The 10,674-nt window shown below is 47.5% G+C and overlaps 1 protein-coding gene across 1 annotated transcript; it reads left to right on the plus strand.

The window, feature by feature from the left end:
- Positions 1-4,497: 4,497 nt before the first annotated feature.
- Best4 (bestrophin 4) lies at positions 4,498-8,048 on the plus strand. The gene is made up of 9 exons (XM_015484845.2): positions 4,498-4,649; positions 4,737-4,831; positions 5,366-5,599; positions 5,846-6,000; positions 6,397-6,474; positions 6,917-7,108; positions 7,216-7,296; positions 7,418-7,572; positions 7,732-8,048. Exons 1-9 carry the CDS (start codon positions 4,498-4,500, stop codon positions 8,003-8,005), a joined length of 1,416 nt encoding a protein of 471 aa, XP_015340331.1. The 3' UTR covers positions 8,006-8,048.
- Positions 8,049-10,674: the final 2,626 nt, after the last annotated feature.

Below are 10,674 nucleotides of genomic sequence, written 5' to 3' on the forward strand. Positions count from 1 at the left end.
TTTTTTTTTTTTTTTTTTTTTTTTTTTTTTTTTTTTATGCTGGAGATCAACCCACAGCCTCGCACATGCTAGGCAAGCACTCTACAACTGAGGTCTATCCCTATATCCCTAGCCTATGGGGAAGCCACAGATCAGAGCTTGGGAATGGGGTCCGTGGCCGTGATGGATGAGATCCTGGTCTTTCATCTGGAACTGTTTTTTACTCAGTGACTTCTCACCTAGTACCTGGAGGGAGGGCACAACTCCAGTCAGGCTATGAGCAGGTTTTCAGACCTTGGCTCACCTGAGAAATCTCACCAAAAAAAGGGAAGGGCTGGGAATTAGCTCTGTTAGTTGATTGCATAAGGCCCTAAATTCACACACACACACACACACACACACACACACACACACACACGGCAGGGGAGGGTGGGAATGGTGAAACAAGTTGACTTTCATGTTAAAATGGAGAAGGAGGAAGATGTTATCAAAAGCTCCGTCTTTGTCCCTGATGCCAATCCAATAAATAGGACATGATTTTGAGAAAAAGGAAGCAGTTTTACTGCTTTGCTAGCAAAGGAAAAGCACAGGGGATTCCTCTCCCAGAGGATATGATTCTGCCCATTAGGGGGTAAAGGGAGGTTTTATTTTTTTATTATTTATTTATTTTGGTACGAGGGATTGAACCTAGGGGTGCTTAACCACTGAGCTACATCCCCAGCCCTTTTTATTTTTGAGACAGGGTTTCACTGTTGCTGAGGCTGGCTTTTAACTTGTGATCCTCCTGTCTCAGCCTCCCCAGTCACTGGAATTACAGATCAGTGTCACTGCCTGTGAATAGGGAGTTTTTAAAAAGGTGATTCAAAGGTTATATTCCAGGTATTCTCTGTCCAGACTTGTAATTCACTTGTTAATTTAGGAGATAGTCAATTTTTTAGATCTCCTAGTGCCATCTTTTTAAAAAAATTTTTTTTTGTATTTGTAGATGAACAGAATGCCTTTGTTTATTTTTATGTGGTGCTAAGGATTGAACCCAGCACCTCACATGTGCTAGACAAGCACTCTGCCACTGAGCTACAGCCCCAGCCCTTCTGGTGCCATCTTGAAGTTAGAATTACTTCATTCTTGTGATGGGTGTATGCCAAGGACCAATAACTCTGCCTAGAATGGGGAAGAGAGGTAATCCTGTTGCCCCCTAGATTAGTGAGGGGGAGGGAAAGAGAAAGAAACATGTCCATTTAAAAAATAAATCACACCTGGGCCTGGTGATGCATGCCTGTGATCCCAGCAATTCAGGAGGCTGAGACAGGAGGATTGCAAGTTCAAGGTCAGCCTCAGCAATTTAGCAAGGTCTTGTCTCAAAAAATTAAAAGGGCTGGGAATGTGACTCAGTGATTAGCACCACTGGGTTCAATCCCTGCTACTAAAAAAAAAAAAAGTCACAGTGCGTTATTTAAAGCATGAAGCAGACCACTGCTACAAAGGGAGAAAAGAAAAAGAAAAAGAATCCTGTTGGGCTTCACGTCTTCCCTAGCTTTTCTGAGATGAAGCAGATCCAATCCTGTCTGTAGGCCCTGGAGGGAAGTTGACTTAAACTAGCGTGATTGCTGCAAAAGGGGGCAACCTAGAGGGCTTTGAGAAGTGATCTGGGAGAAGAGCAAGGCTGGTTTTCCAGAGCCTTCTTAGAACTGGATCTTTTTCATTTAGTTTTATTGAAAGCAAAGGTAACACTGAGAAACCAGAGGTGTCTGAGCTGCAAGTAGCTCAAGGCCTGGATCTTTTATTTATTTTTATTTTATTTTTGTTTTTATGTTTTTGCAGTGCCAAGGATTGAACCCAGGGGTGCTCTACTTCTGAGCTCTATCCTCAGCACTTTTTGTTTGTTTTTCTGGTGCTGAGGATTGAATCCAGGGCCTTGTGCATGTGAGGCAAGCACTCTACCAACTGATTTATATTCCCCAGCCCTCCCCAGCCTTTTTTTTTTTTTTTTTTAGAAAATTTTCACTAAATTGCTAAGGCTGGCCTCAAACTTGTGATCTTCCTGCCTCAGCCTGCTGAACAGCTAGGATTAGGCATATATCACCACACCTGGCAGTATAATGTTTAAATAGTAAATTAACAGCTGGGCGTGGTGACACACACCTGTAATCCCAGTGGCTCAGGAGGCTGAGGTAGGAGGATTCAAGACCAGCTTCAGCAGTTTAGCAAGGCCCTAAGCAATTTAGTTGAGACCCTGTCTATAAATAAAATATAAAACAAGGCTGGGAATGTGGCTTAGTGGTTACGTGCCCTTGGGTTCAATGCCCAGTACCCATCATATCATCATCATCATCATCATCTTAGAAGAACAGCTCAGAAGACAACATGTACTTAAAATGTGTGGAACAACTCAGAAAAGTATAGTGAATGGATGGAATCTGTGATTTAAAATGCTATAAACACCCATTTAGTTGCCTTCAATAAGATGATGATAATGGATATGATAATGATGTTGATTTTTGTGGTACTGGGGATTAAATTCAGAGATGTTGTACCACTGAGCTGCATCCCTAGTACTTCTTTTCATTTTGAGGGTGTTGCTAAGTTAGTTGCTCAGGTTGGCCTCAAGCTTACTATCCTGCCTTAGCCTCCCTAGTAGCTGAGATTATAGGGATGCATGGGGCAATAAATTTGGTTTTTAAAAATCCAAATGCTGGCTGGGCACAGTGGTGCCCATCTGTAATCCCAGCTACTCAGGAGTCTGAGACAGGGGGATTGCAAGTTTGAGCCTGCCTGGGCAATTTAGCAACACCCTGTCTCAAAATATAAAAAGAGGGGAAATGTAGAAGTTCAGTGGATTAGACAAAGAAGAATGAAGGGAAGAGAGGGGGATGAGAATGGGAAAGACAGTGGAATGAATCTAATATGACTTTCCTATGTACATCTATGAATATAACACAGTGAATCTCACCATGTGTACATCCACAAGATTGAGATCCTAATTAGAATGATATTCCAAGCTTGTATAAATATGTCAAAATGGTTTCTACTGTCATGTACAACATGAAAATGAAAAATAAAAATAATAAAAGGGTTGGGGATGGAGCTTAGTGATAGAGTACCTCTGGGTTCAACTCCCAATACTGAAAAAAAATCATATGAAAATAGGAAAATTACCAACTGGATAGGTCTCTTTACCTCTTGCAAAGCACCAATAGCTGTGCTCTAGAAGTGGTCAGTCAAGACCCTGGATATCCCTAGGAGTCAAGATGTGGGATACAGGACTTAAGGGGGTCTCTATTCTTGGACTGAGTTCTTAGGTCTGTGACCTTGTCAGCCCTGTGGCATCAAAATAGGGAAAGTCCTGGCCAGGACCCTCAGAACCCTAGCAGAGGACACTAGTTCTGAAGTTTAAGTCCTTGTCTAGGCCCAGTTAGGCTACTTCTAGTCTTTGAAGTCCATCAATTCTAGCTTTGAATTCTATCTTCAACATAAGCTTGCTGTTGAACATGGACAAGTCATTTACCTCTCTGAGCCTCATCTGTGAAATGGGGATGGTTCCTATCTTGTTTGTAGGGTTGTGATGAGAGTTCCATGAGAGGATGACATGGTAGTGTGCCCTTGGTATTAAGTACCTGTCCCTTAGTCAGTGCTCCACGATTAGCAGTTGGTATTATGATAATAGTTTATTCTGCTCCTGTGTTCTCACCTGAAGCATGGGACAGTGATCCCTGTCATCCCGGCATGAAGGGCATGGTGTCATTTTTGTGAGCTGTGGGGTCAGTGCAAATGGTACTTCTGCTTCTCAAAGGCGAGCCCAGCCCTACAGAGGTAGGGAGATCTACCCAGTTCCCAGGACTAGGGGAAGCTAGATGACAGCTTCAATCCATCAATGATAGCCTCAGTGCAGCCTAATTTTATGGACCTAGCAGGTACTTAAGTTTGGGCAGAGTGAAAGCTAGCCATTCTTCCTCAACATAGGCTGCTGCTCAGAGCAGGTAGGCAGGTATGTGTTGGGGTGAAGTGCCCTGGGCCTTGGGAGACCAGATAATGAGAATTCATAGCAAAAGTGGTGGTTCTGGGTTGGAGTTGGAGATTTTGTCTTCAGAAGCCCAAAATCCAGTTACCAAGCTTTGCAGGTAAAAGAAGAGTTTGGAAAAGGGCTGGGGATGTAACTCAGAGGTAGAGCACTTGCTCAGCACATTCTAAGCCCTGGGTTCAATTTCCAGAACCTAGAAAAAAGGAGCTTAGGAAAGCCTCATGCACAAGGGGGCACAGAGATCAGCCCTGCTTTGCTCTATCCCATTCTGGCTTCCCCTATGTACTACAGGTTCTGCAGAGCATGGGTTGGTTGTGCTTTGTGCTTTGTCTGCTCTGTGGCTTTCTGGCTAAAGGCCTAGGTGTTCTACTGACAGGCTGAAGGCCTAGGTGTGTATGACCAGAGGTGAGGGGAGTTTCCTCAAGTACTAAGCTTATTGATGGAAATGCAAGTTAAGGAGAGGGACATCTCTGTGACCTCCTGCCTCATGCCCCAGCACCATGACGGTTTCATACACCCTCAAAGTGGCAGAGGCGCGCTTTGGTGGCTTCTCCAGCCTGCTCCTTCGCTGGAGGGGAAGCATCTACAAGCTCCTCTACAAGGAGTTCCTACTCTTCATCGCTCTCTATGCTATGCTCAGCATGGCCTACAGGTGAGGATGGGTCTCAGGGCTGGCCTATGGGGGTGGAGGCTGTCTGTCCACCTCCCTCCATCCCAGGCCTACACTTGACCATCCCAGGTTGCTGCTGACCCAGGAGCAGAGGCATGTATATGCACAGGTGGCCCGATACTGCAACCGCTCTGCAGATCTCATCCCTTTGTCCTTTGTACTGGGTGAGGCCCCATTAGTTTTCCCTGGCTGTGTTCCCTAATCTTTGGGTTGAGCTGACAGCTCTGAGTAGCACAGCTTAGAGTCAGCCTGAGCAGGTACAAGCTAGGTGCTGAGGGCTGGGTCCAGGGTTTCTCCAAAGCAAGGCCCTGCCTATCACCTGCTGCACCCTCACTCCACACAGGCACAAGACACCTGTGGCCTCACAACTCCCCTCTTGGTACTGGAAGGGAGCTGGAGAGAGGTGACAGCCCTTTCCCCACCCTCATGGGTAGCAGGTCTTGGAGTCTGGTCTTAAACTCCCACTTCCCCAATTCCTTGGAAGTCTGCATTTCTTCTTTCTCCGGGCCTGGCCTGGCCTGGCCCAGCCCAGTGGTGGGACCAGAGGAAGAGGCAGTGCTCACTGTCCTAGCCTGCCTGCCCCAGCCAGGCTGTGATTCAGAGCCTGCTGGGAGCCCTCTGGCTTGGGAGGGAGGGCTCTGTGACTCCCAGCCCCTCCATGTTCCCTCTTTTCCCCACTACTCATGGTGGCCCACCAGGTTTCTACGTGACTCTTGTGGTGAACCGCTGGTGGTCCCAGTACACAAGCATTCCTCTGCCGGACCAGCTGATGTGCGTCATTTCAGCCAGTGTGCATGGCGTGGACCAGCGCGGCCGGCTGCTCCGCCGCACTCTTATACGTTATGCCAACCTGGCATCGGTTCTGGTGCTGCGCTCAGTGAGCACGCGCGTGCTTAAGCGCTTCCCCACTATGGAGCATGTGGTGGACGCAGGTGCGTGGTCTGTGGACCTCTGTGTGGGCCTGGCGCACGGGCTGGTTGCAGGTGTCAGGCTCGGGGAATTCTCAGGTCAGGGCTTTCCCAAGAAGGCGAGATCTGATCTTCAGAAGGTGCTTCAGGATCCTGGTTTGGCCGAGTTGAAATCGCTGGGTACACAAGGGAGGGCAGCCACATAGTGGAACAGTAGCCTCCCCTGGCGGTCGAGAATGTGTCTTGCACCCACCCACTTCATCTCCACAGGTTTCATGTCCCAGGAAGAGAGGAAAAAGTTTGAGAGTCTGAAATCTGACTTCAACAAGTATTGGATCCCTTGCGTCTGGTTCACCAACCTGGCAGCCCAGGCCCGCAGGGATGGGCGAATCCATGATGACATTGCTTTCTGTCTCCTTCTGGAAGTGAGTTAGCCTAGGTCCAGGTCCCTTGGCCCTCCTCTAATTTTGGTACTTATCACTTAAATGTCTCCAACTAAGTACCACATGCTTTTAGAAGCAGATACCTATAGCTCATTTAGCCTCATTCACAAATCAGGGAACAGAAACTAAGTGGAAAAGCTCAAATCTTGCAGCTAGTTAGCATAGGTAGAATTCATTCTAAGACCTTTTAGCTTCAGGGCCTGTGGTTTCCAGGACTTTGAAAGATTGCTTCCCATCATAGGCACCCCAGCCTAATAACACTCGAGAGTAGGTCCAGCCTCAGGCCTATTCAGGCCTGCTTTGTTCTGGGTTCCCCTATTCTCTTCCTAGTCTTCCTCCTTCTCCTCTGCTGACCTCCTCTTCCTGCTTTTCCACCAGGAGCTGAACAAATACCGTGCCAAGTGCAGCATGCTGTTTCACTATGACTGGATCAGCATCCCCCTCGTCTACACCCAAGTAACTGCCTTTCACCTCCCCAGTCCCAGTGCCTATTGCATGTTCTGTGCTGGGTGTGAGATACTGAAGAAAATTAAGAGATGGTCCTTGCCTGGGCCAATTCTGTTCAGTGAAGCTCTGAATAGCCAAGAGCTCATCTTCAAAGCCTCCTTCCAACCTACCAAGATGACCTTATCCTGCTGGTGCTGCTACCCCATTGCATGTTTAATTACTTATCAGACTCCTCCCAGATTCGCAGGGGCAGGGATGGCATTTCTTTTCTTCTTCTTTTTTTTAAAAATATTCTTTTAGTTGTAGATGGGCACATGTGGTGCTGAGGATCGAACCCAGAACCTCACACGTGCGAGGCGGGGGCTCTACCACTGAGCCACAGCCACAGCCCAGGGATGGCATTTCTCTGTGTGCCACTGCACCATACTCCGCCTGGCTTTCCCTTCTCCAGGTGGTGACCATAGCTGTATACTCCTTCTTTGCCCTCTCCCTGATTGGTCGCCAGTTTGTGGAGCCAGAGGCAGGGGCTGCCAAAGAGCCTCTGGAGCCAGGCCAGAAGCCAGCACCAGCACTGGGAGACCTGGACATGTATGTGCCTCTCACCACACTGCTGCAGTTCTTCTTCTATGCTGGCTGGCTCAAGGTGGGCACTACAGATGGTCATACCAGACCTGGGCCCTGGGTCTACTCCAATGTTGGGGGTAGAGTGGGGGCTCTAACTCCAAAAAACACTATCTCTGCATCCTACAGGTGGCTGAACAGATCATCAACCCCTTTGGTGAAGATGATGATGATTTTGAGACCAACCAGCTCATAGACCGAAACTTGCAGGTGAGGTGGGAGTAGATCCAGGGGTCAGTTCTTTGACTTCCTCTCCTAGTCAGCTCTCAGCCTGGATGTGGAGAGGAGAGGAAGGTCCTTGTGACCTGCTGCCACCCTTCTTCTGGTCCAGGTGTCCCTGCTATCCGTGGATGACATGTACCAAAACCTGCCCCCTATGGAGAAGGACCCATACTGGGATGAGGAGCAGCCACAGCCACCCTATACTGTGGCCACAGCGGCAGAGACGCTGAGACCTTCTTTCCTGGGTTCCACCTTCAATCTTCGGTGAGTGGCAGCTGCTGGCCAAGGCTGGACTTGCTTGACCCAGCAGGCTGGTGCCAGGTCCGTGGTCACCCTCTGGGCCACTAATATATCCAAGTCCTCGACTCTGCCCTTGGCCTAGTCTGGCCTCAAGTTTCACCTGGTTCACTTTCATGTCCACAGTATGAGCGATGACCCTGAACAGAGCCTGCAGGTGGAGGCATCCCCGGGGTCAGCCCGGCCATCGCCCGCAGCACAAACGCCGCTGCTCAGTCGCTTCCTGGGAGCAGGAGCGCCCTCCCCAGCCATAAGTCTCCGGAACTTTGGCAGGGTGCGTGGCGCCCCGAGGACGCCGCATCTGCTGCGTGTCCGGACCGAGGAGGGAGCAGACCCAGAAGCCGCTGGCTGCATTGAAGAGGAGGCCATGGAGTTGGGGGAAGAGGCCCTGGGGCATTGAGACCTTTCTGCCTGTCCCGCCCCCACCTCCAGCTACTCCCACCTTCCCTAGTGCAGGCCGCAGCCGCACCCCGCCCCCACCCCACCCCCCCACTTACAGCAATTTTTCCTGTGGTCCTTGAGCAGAATTCAGGGGCCATCTTTAAGAAAAGATGGTGGGAAGTGCCAAGTGTGGAGAACTACAGCCCAGGTGCAAAGATTAGATTCCTCCTTGCCTGGCAATGGACCTAAGCCAGTGGTCTTTAAGTCAAGCATCACCATCACTGCCTTGTGAGACTGTTAGGCACCGCACCTACCTCTTTAGATGCATTGGATTTGATATGGGGCTCAAAAAGTGACATTTTTAGCTGGATGCAGTGGCACAAGTCGGTAATCTCAGCACCTGGGGAGACTGAGGTAGGAGGACCCCAAGTTCAAACCCAGCCTCAGTGATTTAGGGAGGTCATAACAACTTAGTGATACAGTCTCAAAAATAAACTGCTGGTAATGTAGCTCAATGGTAAAGCCCCACTGAGTTTAATCCCCTAGTAGCCTCCTCCCACCCCCACCCCCCAAAAAATAAGGAGGGCATTTCTAACAAGTTTTTAGATGATGCTGTGCTGCTGGTCTGGGGATGACAGTGAATCATGCATGTTTGGAAAGATTATAACTTCCTCACCCTGACAACCTAACTCATTGGGAAGGGGTGGTCAGTATGTGTGCCAGAAAACTTTGCTCTAACTGTAAAGTTGTTGTTGAAAATGAGAATATATTAATTACTTGTGCAGATTGAATTGGTATGTGCAAATTAGATGTAGTTCGTGAAATGAGTTTGGGAGGGCTGAGGATATAGCTCAGGTGGTAGAGTGCTTGCCTTGCATGCACAAAGGCCCTGGGGTTGATACCCAGCACCCCCCCACCCCCCAAAAAAGGGGTTTGGGAATATGCCCTGGAGACTGATTAAACTGATTTGAAACAGTCATATGCCACCCCACCCACCCCAGACTTTTTTTTTTTTTTAAGAGTCTCTCACTCTCTTAAAGAGAGGATTTTTTTAATATTTATTTTTTAGTTTTCGGCGGACATAACATCTTTTTGTATGTGGTGCTGAGGATTGAACCCAGCGCCCCCCGCATGCCAGGCGAGTGCACTACCGAGAATATTAAAAAAAAATTCTCTTTAAAAAAATATAGTGAACAACAAAACTGTTATGGCTGAAGAATTACTACCAGAAAGCTGGGAATATAGCTCAGTTGGTAGAGTGCTTGCCTCACATGCACAAGGTACTGGGGTTCAATCCCCAGCACCACCAAAACAAAAGGGAAGATGATTACTGAATGCATTTCTCTTTTTTGAGCCTCTAGAGATTGAACCCTGGAGAGCTCTGCCACTGAGTTATATCCCCAACCCTTTTTTGAGACAATGTCTTGCTAATTTGCCCAGGCTGCTCTTGAACTTGCCAGCCTCCTGTCTCAGCCTCCCTAGTGGTCAGAACTATAGATGTGTGCCACTAGGCCTTGCAATACTGAACACCTGTTTCCAAATCAATTTTTTAAATTTTTAGGCATTGAGGTTGGACCCAGAGTCTCTTTACAAGCCCAGTTCTCTTCCTTTTTATAAGACAAGGTTTCTCTAAATTGCTGAGGCTGGCATTACAACTTATGATTCTCTCACCTTGGCTTCAGATTACAAGCATGTTCTCCAAATCTATAATGTGGAGACATAAAGAACACCACAATGATAGCTATTTGTTCAGAAGGCATTTGAGGTTTTTGCAGGTTTCATGGGAGATATTCTTGCTCCACGGTGACAATCATCATCTATAGAGGACATAGATGGTGAGCAGGTACATTTAAGACCCGTCAAAGAACATAGTGATATTTTTGTTGGATTATAGATAGAAGAGAGGAGGAGGAAGTTGAATACTGGCTACTTGGGAGGCCGATAGAATTCCAAATTCCAGGGCAGCCTGGGCACTTTAGCTAGATAGTCTCAAAGCAGGTCTGGGAATACAGATCAGGAGAGTGTTTGCCTAATGTGTGGGAGGACCTGTTAGATCTCCATTACCCTGCAAAAGGAAAAAGGCGCAGGAAATGCTGAATGTTGCTTTGCTATGCTTGAAACATAACTCAGTAAACTTTAGTTATTAAGGTAGTGAATTAAGATGAAATATTAGGTGAGAAAGCAGGGCCTTGTTTCACCAGAGCCAACAGTAAGGTTTTAAAGAGTTATTAGGTTTTTGTCTTGTCCTTAAGAGCAGTTTTTGTACCCAGAAGAGGTTTTTCTCCTGATCCACCTTCCAATCATCTTTTTTGGATTTTAGGCTTTTTTATCTATTAAAATAGGTACTTTAGGGGACTGAGGTTGTGGCTCAGTGGTAGAGCGGAGCTTAGCTCATTTGAGGCCCTGGGTTTGATCCTCAGCACCACATAAAAATAAAGGTATTTTATCCAACAACTAAAAAATAAATATTAAAGAAAAAAATATGTACTTTAGCCAGGTGTGGTGACACATGCCTGGAATTCCAGTGACTTGGAAGGCTGAGCAGGAGAATCACAAGTTCAAGGCCAGTCTCAGCCAACTTATCAAGACCTTGTCTCAAAAAATTAAAAGGGGCCTGGGTTTGTGGCTCAGTGGTAGAGCGCTTGCCTAGCCATGTGTAAGACACTGGGTTTGAGTCTCAGCACGGCA

This window comes from Marmota marmota, unplaced genomic scaffold (assembly GCF_001458135.2).
Source record: "Marmota marmota marmota unplaced genomic scaffold, marMar, whole genome shotgun sequence".
In the NCBI taxonomy this organism is placed as follows: domain Eukaryota; kingdom Metazoa; phylum Chordata; class Mammalia; order Rodentia; family Sciuridae; genus Marmota; species Marmota marmota.